This window comes from Eriocheir sinensis, chromosome 26, assembly GCF_024679095.1.
Source record: "Eriocheir sinensis breed Jianghai 21 chromosome 26, ASM2467909v1, whole genome shotgun sequence".
Taxonomy (NCBI): domain Eukaryota; kingdom Metazoa; phylum Arthropoda; class Malacostraca; order Decapoda; family Varunidae; genus Eriocheir; species Eriocheir sinensis.
Genome location: NC_066534.1, coordinates 7,636,127 through 7,653,087, shown reverse-complemented (window position 1 = coordinate 7,653,087; position 16,961 = coordinate 7,636,127). Strand labels below are relative to the sequence as shown.

The 16,961-nt window shown below is 41.5% G+C and overlaps 1 protein-coding gene across 1 annotated transcript in view; it reads right to left on the bottom strand.

The window, feature by feature from the left end:
- LOC127003899 (phospholipid-transporting ATPase ABCA3-like) overlaps positions 1 to 10,050 on the bottom strand; it is a 31,794-nt gene extending 21,744 nt beyond the window's left edge. The window contains exons 1-2 of the mRNA XM_050871004.1: positions 9,859 to 10,050; positions 689 to 775 (exon numbers count right to left, since the gene is read on the bottom strand). Coding sequence (XP_050726961.1) covers positions 689 to 775; positions 9,859 to 10,050 — 279 coding nt within the window. The remainder of the gene's footprint in view (positions 1 to 688; positions 776 to 9,858) is intronic.
- Between the last annotated feature and the right edge of the window lie 6,911 nt (positions 10,051 to 16,961).

Here is a 16,961-nt window from a genome sequence, read left to right as displayed (position 1 = left end):
CCACACAGGTTGAAACTTTCATTAAAACCCTCAAGAAAGATAAAAGTCCATAGACTTTAGCATAAAAAAAAAAGTTATTAAGTATTGGAACTCACTTTTTGGTTGGTGTGGAAGTGGATAGTTGGTGGTGATGGAGTGGTCGCTGGAGTTAGTGGCGAGGCGCAGGAGAGCGTTGAGTGATGATGACGTACTGATGCCAGGAGTGGATGGGGATGCTCTGGTACTGCATGCGCATTTGCTGGGGTTCTACGCCAGAACTCCTTTGTCAAAGAACTCTAGCCTGTCGGAGGTAAGGGTAAGCTGAGGAAAGCTGCTGTGGGTGGAGGAGGGTGACTAGGGTATTAATGTTGGCAAGGATTAGGCGAACCTGGAGGCTGGCACCTTAACCCGGTAGCTGCGGGGGTCATGTTTCTTAGGTTAGGTTAAAGGCCCCTCTAAGCAAAATAATGAGACAGAATCATCACTTACACACCACTTCATAATATATATATCAACGCATATGTGATCAGTTAATGCATCATCTATTTTAGGAGGTTTATATCATGGCAGAAATTTGGCCCATCGCTGGTACACGGTAAAGCCACAAATTTGACCCGTCGCTGCTACCGGGTTGAGGGAGGAAGCCTGACAGCGTCCTTGTAAAAATCAGTTGGTTTGGATGAAACAGAGAACCTCTTTGAAAACTTACAGAGCAGATGCTGTTCTCTCGGTATTTCAAGATATTCTCCTCGCCCTCCTTCAGCAACGAAGCATCCATGTTGTCTGTCGAGCTGACCTGCAGATAAGCAAAAGGTAAAAATGATGGTATAACTGCAGGGATGCCGTGAACCATGGGAAACCACATGTAAAGTAACAATTCCAATTATATTTGATACAAAAAGTGAAACAATTAGAAAAAAATGCCATAATATTCACTAAACTTTTACCCATAGATTCATCCCGTCGAGACAAATCCGAAAAAAAAAAAAAATCAGTCAATCAGTCAATAGGGACATACGCCGGAGTGAGCGTTGACTCTCCCACCCGACGACACTATCCCCGAAGGTCCCTCTGAGCAAGTTTCCAGCTGGCACCTTTCCCATACCAAGGATCTAGCGGAAGGATCCAACGAATTTCTTTAACTACAAACTTTATGGGTTGGCTTTCGCGTCTCCGTTCTGCAGTGGTTAGCGTGCTTAACTACGAATCTGTAGGCCTGGGTTCGAATCGCTGCTTGTATATCCCACCCAGCTGTTCACCCTTCCTTTCGGGATGGTCGATAAATGGATACCTGGGGTAACCTGGAGAAGGTGAACTGTGGTAACCAGGATGTTGCACTGGCCCTGTGTCCGGCGTTAATGGGTTCTCACCCACCACAGGCTCAAGAGCACCGCGGCCAGACGCAGCTAATAGCGTATGCTCCCAAAACTTTCTTTATCTTACCTGTGGCCTCCTCTAGTCAGGAAAGTCTCATTCAAAACCCTTGGTGAGCAGGGACGACCTCTGGGTAGCCTGGCACATGTCTGCATAATCCAGTTGCTGTCTTCAGGGACTATACAGGTAATAGACCTTGATTCAGTCTTACAGAGTAGCTGCCTATTTGAAACAGTCATCCCAGGGAAACTCCTGATTCTGTGAAAACAATTATTACCAAAGACGGTAATCTGCCTCTTCGTCACTAGTGTCTGTGTCTCACAGTTATAAATGACAAGGAACACAAGCGGCTTGAAGATCCAAATGTTCAGTAAGCTTCAAAGCACATATACCGTGGTCTTGGTCCGTAAAACCAATGGTCCAATTGATTTTGTTTCTTCGTGAAGTGCCTTGAGGGCCATCACCAAATCCTCCAGCGACTCAGTGAGTATAACTGTAACATTGGGAAAAAACAAAGCATTGACCCTGGTATTTAGGTACTCCACATCTAAACTATGCCTAATTCTCAGTCGGTACAGGTGTTGAAAAAGGATGGGACAAGGATGCAGCCCTGCCCCACTCATGTGTTCACAGGAGAGAAGCTGGATACCCATCCAATTCCACACTTGACAACACTTTGTTCCAAAGTATAGACTAGATTCCCTTGATTGAGAGAGTACCGACAATAGGCGGCCCTGTGTATAAGGCTGTTGGCGCCATTCATTAGCTAGCCCTCAGAGGCTCGCGCCAACTTTGAACTGAGGTATCAAAACAATTTTTTTTTCCTTATTTTTGGAGCGGACACGGCTGCTTTTGCGAACGTAGCAATGCTCTTCGCTACCTGGCTTGCTGCCGTAGTAAGTTATAGCCGGAGGGGATACAAAATTTATAAATTCCCTGCAAGTCCGCTGAGAAGACAGAGTTGTGCTAAAAAGTCAGTCTTCTTGGGAGGAAACCATCTCGTTGATCAGGTTTATGCCAGATATGCAGTGTGTGTGTTTTGCTATAATAACTGCCCTAACTTTGTACTGTCTATGGAGGTTACTGTGAGAGAGATATTGATACAAGGACTGAAACAGTCGTTCACCTCACTGTCATCAGAGGTCCAGACATCGTACTGATGAGGGAAGCTGTCACCAATATGGCCAATATTATTGGATCTGATCTCTCCCACAGGGCTTTACGCATAATGGATATTTCACAGTCTCATAAAGATCAGTATCACGGACTTGACGTGTTACAAGATTTTGGATAAAAATAATTAATGTTACCTCTGGTATGCCATACGTCTTGGTAAAACTCCAGAATCACACCCAACTCACTCTAATGGTTAAAATGTTATTTTTAAAAAAATATATTTACTATAGTCTAACGTCTCTATCTTGAGCCTTTAGGCGCGGCTCAGGGAGACCGCGCATGCAGCCACAACACTCTATCACTCTCCTCTGAGGGTCTCTCTCTGTTATTTACATGTTATATGTAATCTCTTTTGCTTGGCTAAGTGCAGGACATTGAGTCTTCAATGGTTAATTAAGAAGGGTGAATGGTGCGGCCTGGAGCCCGCTGCTGCAAGGTCCCTTCAAGCGGCAACGTCAGTTATGAGACACGTTGTAGAAAGCTGAAATGGAAGGTTTACAGAGTCGTTGTCTTTCCCTCAAATCCCAAGCCACTCATAACACCATGCAGCCATATCATGGATATATATATATATATATATATATATATATATGTATATATATATATATATATATATATATATATATATATATATATATATATATATATATATATATATATATATATATACCATAAATAGATAACGTACAGACTAAAGCCCCGTTCACACTGTGCCGACTCTGGGCCACGACAACCCAACGACTTTTCCATTTGACAAATTGGTTCCCCACGCTCCAAGAAGGGGGGAGGTTTTATTAGGGGTTCTTGGTGTCATGCACCGACTGTCTGGGACATTCGGCCAACTAGTTGCCAGCATGTCGTGCTAACCCTCACGACTCCAGACTCCAAGCCGTCACGACGTCGGCGCAGCATTCGGCAACAGTCTCAAGACCTCTTTTCAAGACATGCCTGACCCTTTCACATCAACAACACCTAAGACCTCGTGTACCTACCTAGAGTCGTGGGTAGTCGTACTCCAGAGTCGGCACAGTGTGAACGGGCCTCAACAGTGAGACAGATCACCATACGCAGGTCGTCGCTAGATGTATATATGTAAATAACGGGGGTTCCTCGCCAAGCTGACAGGAGCTCAAGTTAGAGTCGATAGACTATAAGCATCACCTCTGATACTGGTTTCCAATATTATTACTCGTTTCTGAGATTTTAACATGCAGGGAAAGTTACTGTTTTACCCAAGAGTGATAGGTTAGGTACTATTGCTCATGGATGGGTCTTCAGCTTGAAACTCCTCTAATAGAGCTTAAAAGTCCTCATCTTTATTTAATAGCCCTAATAGATAAGTGTTGCAACATTCTTCATTTCTATGGGTACCAATGTCATTATAACATGATGAAGACATTTTTCACTACAATATTTTCTTAACCTGTTTTGACCTCAAAACAAAATTTAGAAATATGTTTAAATAGCCTTAGTATTTTTATTGTATTATTTTTCATCAACAATAAGCATTTCAATATTCAATTAAATTTCAGGCGTTATTGAACTATAATCACTGATGAATTATCTCACAATTCCTTCTTGGAATAGCACAGTAGGCTACATATTTATTGCACTAGCTACATCCTAGTGTGTATGTGTGTGTTATTATTGACCAATATTATTATTATTGTGTGTGTGTTAACACAAGTAGGAGCAGCACGGCGAGTAATGGAATCAGATGTCCCTTCCAACCCTCGTCATTGCTTTGGTACTAATTTTCTCCATCGGCTAAAGTTATCTGCAAGACACAATGTAACAGAAAGGAAACGAGGTGCCTTGGCACGTTGATGGAGCTTCGGTGGTGTGTTATTTTTATAGTAACGAAGCCCAGACAAGTATATTAGTAGGTCGAACAGTTTACGACGTTCAGGAGGCTGCGTCCTCCCTGCAGGCATGCGGGTCACGCGAAGAAGGGATTTGTGGGTAAGAGAAAGACTTCCTCTACTACTGCCGATAATGTTCTACAACGATAAGTATTGTTAAATGCATCCCATCACAGCAGCAGCACCTCAAAAGAAGTACTCCAGACTCAGTTTGAAGTCTCAGTACCCTCTGAGCGCTGCTGCCTCTCAAGGTCGTCAGCAAGCCTGCAGTGACACGCGCCCTAAATCACAGGCTACGGCGTGGGTTACTGAGGTGCTGATATTGAGACCGAAAATGGCTGATCGTAACACTAACTAGCTCTCCTCTCACTTTCTTACGGTACATTCCTGGACGGCTGGTGACCAAATTATGGTAAAGTACGAGGGCGTAATGGTGGGTTGGCGATCACTTTGTTGGTGTAGTCAAACTGTCTTATTTAAATTTCCAGAGCTCAGTGGCTGCTGGCTGTTAGCAGAAGGTGTGCAGGTCTGACACACTTTGGGTGTGCTCAGTTTCAGTGGACGACCTGTATGGCTTAAAACATGGAACATAAATGCAAGAGAGAGCGTGTGCGAGTGTTTGAAAAGCGTGGCGAATAACAGGGTCAATAATTGGCATCCAAATCCTAGGTTGTCGGTAATTTCCTCTCTATCAAGGGCCTCTAGTAGACCAGTCAATAGATTAACATCCCTTTCAGGAATCCTATAGGGAGTCGCAGGAGACCACAGTGCTCCTCACGATGCACTGTATCCACTGGGAGGCTCAAGATGTTCCAGGTGTCTACACGCAAAACCCTCCGAAGGTTTACTCCATGTCTGGTTCCACTTAGGCACATCCCCGGCCGCTTCCGAAAACGAAAGAGGGCCTGGTGTATATTTAAGACAAATTGCTTACTCTCTGTATCTACTCTTCACCCTGTTAACTTCGATTTGGATCAGCTAATAATCATCTTTTAATAAGCGGAACGCCACTCTACCTTGTACGGTCCCCTGAAGAGCGACTCGTTAAGCTTTCTGAGGTCATCAAGGCCAGGATCATACTTACGAAGGACTGGCTGTAGGGAAACATGGAGAGGGCTGAGTTCTGGGTGTGACGTTGACCTGGTGGAGGACAATGAAGCGTCCATCAGGAGGCAGGCGATGGTCACCAGCACAGGAAGAGGGGAGGAGCCTGGTGGACAGAGATGGGGGAAAATAACTGAGCGCTGAGAGTATAAACCAAAGGGTATATTCATTGGGGCTGAAGTGACAGAAAACCCTAGCAGTAATACCCCCTTCGCATCCTAGTGGATAGGATTGAATGAGCATTTCTGTAGTTTTCTCCTCTCTTCTCTTGCATGCCTTTCAATGTGCCTTAGAATATTCACGTTACCTGTGATACAAGGAGGACCCACTTCCTTGAGAAAAGTAAATCAACCTTCTGACCCATATAAGGCCTTCATTCTTTGCCCCAGTAGCAGCTTCCTGAGTCAAACGTCCCTCCACACCACTCTTCTGATAGAGGTCGTGGAGGAGTATTGATTAGCGCGTAAAAAATTATGGCAGTCATTAAATGTATGTGTAATTGAATATTAAGCAGATAATCCTGTCCTATCATTCTTTTGTACTTAGTTTTAGATAATGCCTTATAATCTATCATTTTTGTACTTAGTTTGATATATTTTATTTTAGCCTTTATGTATGTATTTATGTATAATGAAATATACTAATTTATAATGTATCATATTTATAATATATTTGCAATATATTAACCTAAATTTACTCATATTAATTCATGGTCTGTCCTTACAGTTCGTGTTGTTACGAGATGTTGCTGACTATTATGAAGCTTGTCATCACATGATACTATCGTTGGAATGTCAAAAGTTAAGGCCATTCGCGGGAATTTCCATTTTGGTCAGACGGTCTTGGATCCCAGACTCGACTTTACTCTGAGATTCTCCTGAGTTGATTTCCCTAACCCTGTAATAATCATCGTGAAAGCTTAGCACCTAGACTTTCACTGGCGATCCTTTCACATGTCAACCGTCATGCTTTTCACACCCACCTATCTTCGTGGAGGTAAGCGGTCTTGAGTTTTTGTTTATTGCTGTCCACAGTTCCTCCTCACTGGCATAGCTTATCGTTGAAGTTGCCAAAAGTCTCAGCTATTCATCCTGCATCCTATCTTATACAATTTTTGGGAAATACTCTGTGTGTGTGTGTTTCCTTGTGCTCATGATTTGGTTAGCTAGTTCGATTCTACTATGGAGAAGCTGAGTATCTTTTTAGAAGATTTGTTGTTGATCAGTATTTTTATTTATATTTATTTTGATATTTGATGCAACACATAAACATAAGCAAAACACTGAGAAATTGTAAGCTTCATCCTAGTGTTTCTTGGTAATGAGCGTCGTATTCGTCTTGATCGGATTTTAGAAAACCTTCCATGCGGAGGAGAGTCCGATGTGCCGCAGTCCAAGTCTCTCCTTAAAATCGTTCAGATCTTCCATAGCGGACGACGACGACATGATGGGATTATTATTGATATTATTATTATTATTATTATTATTATTATTATTATTAGTTATTATTATTTTGATTCTTCTTATTATTGTTATTATTACTATTTTTTTGTTATTATTATTATCATCATTATTATGATTATTATTATTATTTATTATTATTATTATTATTATTATTATTATTATTATTATTATTATTATTATTATTATTATTATTATTATTATTATTATTATTATTATTATTATTATTATTATTATAATTATTATTATTATTATTATGATATTGTATTATTATTATTGTCTTCATTATTGTTACATTATTGTCATTATTATTATTAGTTATTATTATTATTATTAGCTATTATTATTATTATTATTATTGTCATTATTATTATTATTATTATTATTATTATTATTATTTGTTTATTATTATTATTATTATTATTGTTTATTATTACCATTATTATCATATTATTATTTATTATTATTATTATTATTATTATTATTTATTATTATTACATATTATTATTATTATTATTATTTATTATTATTGTTACTATTATTGTATTATTATTTATTATTATTTTTGTTATTGTTATTATTATTATTATTATTATTATTATTATTATTATTATTATTATTATTGATTTACTATCATTATTATTATTATTACGGCTATCATTATCATTATCATTATCATTATTATTATTATTATTATTATTATTATTATTATTGTCATTATTAATATTATTATTATTATTATTATTATTATTATTATTATTATTATTATTATATATTATTGGCTATTATCACACATATTATTACTATTATTATTATATTATTTTCATTGTTATTATTATTTCTGTTATTATCAGTCACGATTATAATTATCATCATTACCAGTTGCGAAGCAAAGCGGGCATTGTTTTCAGGGGATTGGTGAGCGAATTTATATAAAAAAAATAATTAAGCTAATACCCATACATATTGATGAATGAAAGGATGAATAATCTTGACGCATTAAAAAATTGTGTGTGTGTGGGGGGGTTGTTTGATTGTGTGTGTGTGTGTGTGTGTGTGTGTGTGTGTGTGTGTGTGTGTGGTGTGTGTGTGAAGAAGGGTTGCACGTGTGTGGGGTTAGGCTAGGTGTGTGTGTGTGTGTGTGTGTGTGTGGGTGCACGGGGGGTTGGGGGCTAGTGTGTGGAGTGTGTGGTTGTGTGTGTGGGGTGAGGGGTAGGAGTGGGTTGTGGGTGTGTGTGGGGGTGTGTGTGGGGGTGTGTGGGGGAATGGGGGGGAGGTAATGTGTGTGGGGTCTGTGTGTGTTGGGGTGTGTGTGTGTGTGTGTGTGAGAGAGTGTCGAGAGAGAGAGAGAGAGAGAGAGAGAGAGAGAGAGAGAGAGAGAGAGAGAGAGAGAGAGAGAGAGAGAGAGAGAGAGAGATTTGTCGGCTACACTGCGTGAAATGAGCAGCGATACTCCCTAAGAGTTGTCCTCAATGACCCTTTCCCATGGGCTCCCTGACCCCCTCTCCACCTCCCTCCCTTAATCCGCTGACCTTCTTACCCCCTCACCTCCCCCTTCCCTTAACTCCTACCTCCACTTCTAAGCTCCCAGCCCTCACCCCACCTACACACTATTATTATTATCATTTTATGTTATTATTACCACTTATTATACATATTATTGTTATTATTATTACACTATTATTATTATTATTATTATTATTATTATTATTATTACTATTATTATTATTAATATTATTATTATTATTATTATTATTATTATTATTATATTATTATTATTATTACTATTATTATCATTATATTATTCTTATTGTTCTAATTATTATTATTAATATTATCATTATCATTATTATATACTATAGATCACAACTAGTTGACGGAATCTCTAGTCTGGTGTTGTGTAGGGCCGATTGTTATGTATGTGACTTTCACTGGTATAACTCAACACACTCTGCGTTCTGATTCGAATTTATGGAAACAGGACGAAATCTTCAAGTTTTAGTGCATGTCAAGCAGGCAGAGTGTCTCTAGAGTGATTTGGTCGAGGATTCAAGGTAACTTATATAAAATAGCACCATGTGCACTTTGAAAACGTTGTGTAAAAAATGTAAAATGGCAATTTGCGTAACTTTGGTGTAACTTTAGGTTGAAATCTTTTACGTAAAATGAATGATAACTGTAGGATAGTGTCCAGTTTCAGTTTTTACGTATTAGAAACAAGAAATGTACGTTTAGTTAGTGCCTACATGGTAACAGCTCAGTTCCTGGGTGTCGCCTACTCGCCTTAGGTATCAGCAGTCGCTGGGTACTCTCCTGTAAAGGATTATCGTCCTGCCCTCTGTTTACTTCCAAGTAAAGGACCTAAGGTTATTCATCGTCTCTGTACCCTTCCCCACAACTGTGCGATCCAGAGGACGATACAAGAAGACACAGAAGGCAGTGGATCGAGTGGAAGTGACGGAGGAGACACAGATATGAGACGCCGCGACCCCGTGGAGTAAATCAGGAGGAGCCGTACTACGCCATCAGTGCAGTGACTCAGTGTTGTGCAGTGCAGTGGTGCACCAGTGCAGTGTGGTGGTGAGGGGTTGTTCACTACGTCCACGGGGCCGAGTATGTGCATGGGGAAGGCCAATCCTGACCCGACTGAGACTTATGTGTGCCGCACCATGTGGCGTTAACCACGGACGAGAGCGTGTATCCGCGGTGAGGAAACAGGTTGGCCCAGCGCCTGCATTTGCTGAAGCTCGTCGGTTCCTCGGGGACGTGGCTGACTTGACTCCGGGCCAAGGCAGAGGAGAAGACGACGAGGTGATCTTTGCCCATACAGGGAGCTGGTCGACGACCAGCCGGACCCGCTGACGGACGAGTTGCTCCTCGCCGCGGCGCACCACGCTGGCTACCTGGCCAGGAAGGTCCAGGCCAACCTTCAGGGCTGAGTACGGGCAGGAGCTGCCTAGCAGGAGATGAAGACATTGAGTTTCGAGAGGGGCGACCGCCCTCTGTGATAGCCCGACGCCCTGGTCGAGCTGGTCGACAGGGGAGAGCTGGAGACGGCCGGTGGTCCCAGCGGCTATCTTCCCAATGGCCCACATGGCGTCCTTCGATGTCGCTGGGGACTGATGTGCAGGGAGTGATGTTAGTGAGCGCAGGTTGAGTAATCTTCCTCGCCATGCGCCAGGGACGGGTTCAGCACTCTGGAGTCTTGGCGTACCAGACCTGACTCAGGTACAGGTGCCAGAGGGGCACAACCTGGGCACACCATCTTGCCGCACATCAGCAGGTCCCTCTTCAACTGTTTCTGGTGCTAATTTCCTCCAAGGACGACCCGTAGCGAGGAAGAACAAGGTTTTGAAGCAGCTGACCGGCAGGAAGAGGAGCAGTATCGAGGAGGCAGGAAGGACGAAGAGGAATAGACGTATGGGGTCCAGGAAACTGACCGGGCCCACAAGTCACAGTAAATAAAAAGGCTAAAGTGACTTCGTTCAGGACGAGGGCTGAGAGCCGGCAAGACGTGCTGCGGCAATAATGATATCGGAATTCATCCAAAATAATAGATTGTAGAAAATGAAGGGTTTTGCTTTTGTTGATAAAATTAAGATGTTTCTGCACAAGCTTTCTCAAGTATTAAGTTTCCTAATGAAAATTAAGTGATTTATTGATGTTAAAACTTACGTAAAAAATTGCACTAAATAAAAAATATAGCTATTTCGGCAAACTTATAAGATATGCTAAATATTGCTATTGATTCTGAAAAATATAAGTGATTATTCTGCATTTGGTGATGTTTGTGCATCTAGCGCAAAATCTGAGGATTTTATAGCTTTTAAGTTTTGTTATACTTATATAAAAAACAATTAATCGATTTTATTAGGAAATCAGATTTGAATTTTTTGGATACCGCTGCTCATGCAAGACTCATAGCCAAGGGAGGTGCCTGTTTAGTTTCCAGGTCGCTATTGCTTGGTTTTGTGCACATGAAATTTAAATTCTTGAAAAATCGCCCTGGCACCGCTTCTCCCATGCCCGTTTCCTCTGCCCCTATTATTAATATTATCATTATCATTATTATTATTACTATTATTATTATCATTATTATTGTTATTATTATCAGTATTATTATTGCTATTATTATTTTTAACAGCCCAACCGCACGCACGCCTGCACACACACACACACACACACACACACACACACACACACACACACACACACACACACACACACACATTCGATCATTGTTTGTTACGCAATGATAAACGGAATCCGCAGTTGAAATCCGATACTTTTTTTTTCATTCAGTTGATTTTGTCGCAGTACGTGCCGAAGAGTTTTAATGTTGGGGACGCGGACGGCGCGGAAGAATGGAATAACTCATCACGTGTCACGCACGTTGGACGGCAAGATAACGTAGAAAAACCTCTTAAGGTTTCTCTACATGGAAATTTCCCCTTTTTTTGATACGTGTGTGACCGGCAGCCGATGTGGGTGCTCAAAAGGCGGTCTGGAAACAGAGTATTGAAATGTTCTTCCTTCGGTAGTTTAAATTTCTAAATATAAGAAAACATGAAAAAAAAACATACTAAACCACCATGCCAATGTTGTTCAACGAGGTGATTCTTTTCCTACGCCAAAGGCATATTTCTATGGGTTAAAAAACATTGTTTCTGTAAATAAATCAAAACATGCTCAAAGGGATGAATTAGTTCCAGAAGTGTTTTGATATTCCTGTCTTGAAAAAAATAATTATGCTGTTGGAAGGAGTAAATACAGTGGAAACAAAGCCATATCAGTGTTTACAAGTGATGGGAATGAAAAAGTGATGATATTGGATATATAATTTTTGCTGCATACTCCTCCAACATGTGTTTGTAGCAATCGCACACACACAGTGGTGTCCCACAGGGTTCTGTCCTATCTCCCACTCTTTTTCTGTTGTTCATTGATGATCTTCTTTCCAAAACGAACTGTCCTATCCATTCCTACGCCGATGATTCCACTCTGCATTATTCAACTTCTTTTAATAGAAGACCCACCCTTCAGGAACTTAACGACTCAAGGCTGGAGGCTGCAGAACGCTTAGCCTCAGACCTTACTATTATTTCCGATTGGGGCAAGAAGAACCTGGTGTCCTTCAACGCCTCAAAAACACAGTTTCTCCACCTATCCACTCGACACAATCTTCCAAACAACTATCCCCTATTCTTTGACAACACCCAGCTATCACCTTCCTCAACACTAAACATCCTCGGTCTATCCTTAACTCAAAATCTCAACTGGAAACTTCATATCTCATCTCTTACTAAATCAGCTTCCTCGAGGCTGGGCGTTCTGTACCGGCTCCGCCAGTTCTCTCCTGCACAGTTGCTGTCCATATACAGGGGCCTTGTCCGCCCTCGTATGGAGTATGCATCTCATGTGTGGGGGGGCTCCACTCACAGCTCTTCTGGACAGAGTGGAGGCAAAGGCTCTTCGTCTCATCAGCTCTCCTCATACTGATAGTCTTCTACCTCTTAAATTCCGCCGCAATGTTGCCTCTTTCTATCTTCTATCGATATTTCCACGCTGACTGCTCTTCTGAACTTGCTAACTGCATGCCTCCCCTCCGCGGCCCCGCTGCACTCGACTTTCTACTCATGCTCATCCCTATACTGTCCAAACCCCTTATGCAAGAGTTAACCAGCATCTTCACTCTTTCATCCCTCACGCTGGTAAACTCTGGAACAATCTTCCTTCATCTGTATTTCCTCCTGCCTACGACTTGAACTCTTTCAAGAGGAGGGTATCAGGACACCTCTCCTCCCGAAACTGACTTATCTTTCGGCCACCTCTTTGATTCTTTTTAGGAGCAGCGAGTAGCGGGCTTTTTATTAATGTTTACTTTTTGTGCCCTTGAGCTGTCTCCTTCACACACACACACACACACACACACACTCACAAATACACGGACGCACGCACCCACGCACACAGGAAACAAATACACACACAAACACACCCACCCACCCACACACACACACACACTCACAAATCCACGGACGGACGCACGCACCCACGCACACAGGAAACAAACACACAGACAAACACACACACACGCACAAAAAAATAAATAATCTACGGACACACACACACACACACACACACACACACACACACACACACACACACACACACACGTCTCTGGTTGTCTTAAGTACAAAATTAAGGTCAATTACTAATATTTCTTGAAATATGATCTGTCAACATTTAGCAGGTTTTGAAAAGAGAAGAGTGCTCCTTCCTTGGCACTGGCGTTTCTTTTGTTCTTACTACCGCGAAGGAATTAGTATTGTTGTTAAAGATTTACTCTTTCCTAACAGGGGGGAGTACGGGGCTTTGCCAATGTCGGCCTGTTGCAGGGTGCCGACAGACCGTCTCTATCGGATGGCATCAGCCGAGCCGACCAAGTCGGTCTGTCGATGAGGATTGGCGTGTCTCTATTTATTCATCCCCTAGTATCACTAGGGGAAACGGGCCCTTGTCCCTGCACGAGGGAGCACGGGCCTTTGCCAAAGGTAGCAGGATGCCGACAGACCGACTCTATCGGCGATCGAAATCTAGCCGACCAAGTCGGTCTGTCGACGAGGACTGGCGTGTCTCTGTCTGAGGGATTAGTAGCTATGGTACTCAAAGATGCATAAGGATCACATGGAGACTGCGAGATGTCAGACGGCTCATACATGGTAGCTCCCGAGATTCGGTAATTTCCCTCCCCATCCATAAATTTATAACCTCCATTTATTTAACCGTGTTTGCAATGATTGTATATCTACCTTGTCTGTTGCACTCATCCACAGCCCTGTTCGTAAACCAGTGTTCGTCTATTTTCTTCGTGAACCTGAATTTATCCAGTTTATACCCGTTGCTGCGTACTCTTAACGCCTGTTCTTAAGACAAGTCCTTATTTCTATATCGCCCAATGCCATTCCCTTAACCTATTTAAAAACTTTTATTAAATCACATCGCACTCAATGTCTTTCCAGAAAATATGGTTTTACTTTTTAATCTTTTATGTACGTCAAGTTTCTAAGTCTATGGATCATTATGATTCTTTTTCTCTGCTCTTATTCATATTATTGTAAATCAGATAAAATGTGATTTATAGATGATGTGTTGCTTGGAAAATGCCTGGGTATTATGAATATATTTGGTTCTAAAGTTAACGCCACTAAAAAAAAAAAAAAAAAAAAAAAAACTCGCAAAATAAATCCAGTTGGAAGCCATCAATACCGATCATTGCCTTCGCGCTACACTTCATCTTTGCTTCCTTTGAATCTGTGCTAGGCATGCATCCTGTTCCTTGGGCCACAGTTCCCACTAACACATCCGATTTCCATTAATTAACCCTTCCTGCGTTACTTCTCCCCATCATGGACAAACCATCACGGGGGTTACTATACCAGGTTGATTAAAAGACTACGGGAACGAGTCAACGAGAAAAAATAAGGGAGGTAGTGTCGAAATGTCCTCTGCCTTTGTTTTGGTCGCCATCAACATGCATGGTTGCATGCGTGGTTCGAACTAATGGATTATCCAGTTTGCTCAGCAGGCCTGCCCCTAGTGACCACCACTCTTCCCAAGATTGAAAAATCATTTGCGACGTTGGAATTTTGTGGACGGTGATAAGTTGTGGAGTGGTTAGATGACCAAGATAATATTTTTTTTCTTTGATGGGATGAAAATGTTTAGCACAGTTTGAAATATTGCAACGGAGTGACCTGAATTTACGTTGAAAAAAAAAAAAAAACTGGGTATTTTCTTTCTTTTGGATCACTTCTCGTATATACATAGTACAACTTACAGTAGCTCTATCAATTTTAAATCAAATATTTCAATGGATACCAAATAATGAATCAAATGCACGTTTGCTGTTTGAACATATATACTCGTAGTCGTAGACCAGTTGCATAGACAGACATTTGTTTAACCCGTACAGTACCGGCCAATTAAAATATTTTTGGCTTGCCCAGTACAGGCCAATTTTTTTTTTTTTGTGTGTGTGTGGGGGCTTGAAACTGTTCCATGTGATGGGAAAAGTGGAAAAAATTAGAAAAAACATACGTCATAGACCTACTTTTCGCAAGAGAACTCCATGAAGTGTTACCACGGTGTGGCTGGAAACGGCCCCTGTACGTGATCGATGGTTTATGGAGGATTTGACAAGTGATGGAGGCCAGGTAGGCCATTTTTGTTGCTCACAGGTGTAGAATATTCCAGAGAGCACCATTTCAAGGGGTATAAGTGTGGGATTTTCAGAATTTTCAGGACAGTAAAATCTCGTGTTACAAAGGCGGCTCAGTATAGCCTATATCATCCTCATCTGGCACATAATCATTGTCCGAACCAGAGTCTGAGAGTGCTCCCACGTCTTCTTCAGATGAGGAAACCTCAAACTCACTGTCTATCGCTATATGGCAAAAGGAATGGACTGCGGCGACATTGTTTACACTTGGTCTTGATCTTGATCTTGATGTCACAGGTAGCTTGTGATTCCTCCCCAGCTTGAATAATGTTGCCAATGCTACAAACGCACTCGCACAGTGTTGCTATTGTCTGAAGCAGTCTCTGTAGCAAAACTAAACCCGCTACATCGACTGTAACAGTGTTTAGCAAGCCCGACGTGTATACGCGTCGCTAACATTTCCTGTAAGCAAAGTTGCTGACGCATATACGCGTCGCTAGTACGGTACGGGTTAACGTACAGATCAGTTTGTTATCCTCAGTGGGCTCTGACGCAATTCCATAAAGCGAACTAGGACTCCTTTTTATGTTTATTTCCATTAGGAAGGAAAAGAACGACAGTATGACGTCTCTATCACTTGGGTGATCAGTAAATTTATATGAAACGTGTCGCTGGGATATTTGGCGCAAGTCTCTTTCAAATATTATATGATGTGCCACATAGCAAATGTTTATTTTCATTCTACATTACGTTAATAGAAAGCATCATCTAGTTAGCATACTGTATACATGAACTTGAGAGCCTCAGTATCTCGGCTAGCAGGGCTACCGGTGAAGCATTGTCAAAGGAGGACAAGGCCTTGAGCTGACGTAAGAGATAAAGATCAGCGTTCGTGATATGCCACAGCTGATAACCAATAACTGAATCACCGTCCAGAATACTATCAGATATCACACATTTGTCGGACACTTAGAATTGAGAATGCTGTTTACTTACTTCTTTTGTATTCCTTAAGGAACATATTTTAGGATATCCTTCACTGAAGAGCGTTAGGTAAACATGTAGTGTCTGAAGCAGGCACAATTGATGGCTTGTAAGGACGTTCGCCTCATTTCATAGCTCTGGTATCACACACTAATCCTTTTGCCGTCACCCACCCCTCCACTCGTGAAGCCAGACCAAACAGTCAGAAGGAAAATATCAATGTAAAGAAATGTTTCATTATGTTCGATATCTATGTATCCATTTTTCTATTTTTGTTCTACTATCTATCAACATTTTGTTGTATCTATCGATCTACCCATATTTAAAAAAGTTTTATTGCCACTTAATTATTACACGGAAGAGAGAGAGAGAGAGAGAGAGAGAGAGAGAGAGAGAGAGAGAGAGAGAGAGAGAGAGAGAGAGAAGAGAGAGAGAGAGAGAGAGAGAGAGAGAGAGAGAGAGAGAGAGAGAGAGAGAGAGAGAGAGAGAGAGAGAGAGAGAGAGAGAGAGAGAGAGAGAGAGAGAGAGAGAGAGAGAGAGAGAGAGAGAGAGAGAGAGAGAGAGAGAGAGAGAGAGAGAGAGAGAGAGAGAGAGAGAGAATTTATAATTCAGCAAAGCTGCCCTTATATACCGTCTAAGACTTAGTTGTAGCAATGATATACTCAAGATAAGATGCGATGACTGCAACGAAGTGTTAAACTGACGACTGGATCACTTACACCACACAAATCGTGCTTCCATCATGTCGGAGTGGTGGACCCAACACTCATCTTGAGTGAGGAAACATTCAAGAAAACCACCTGG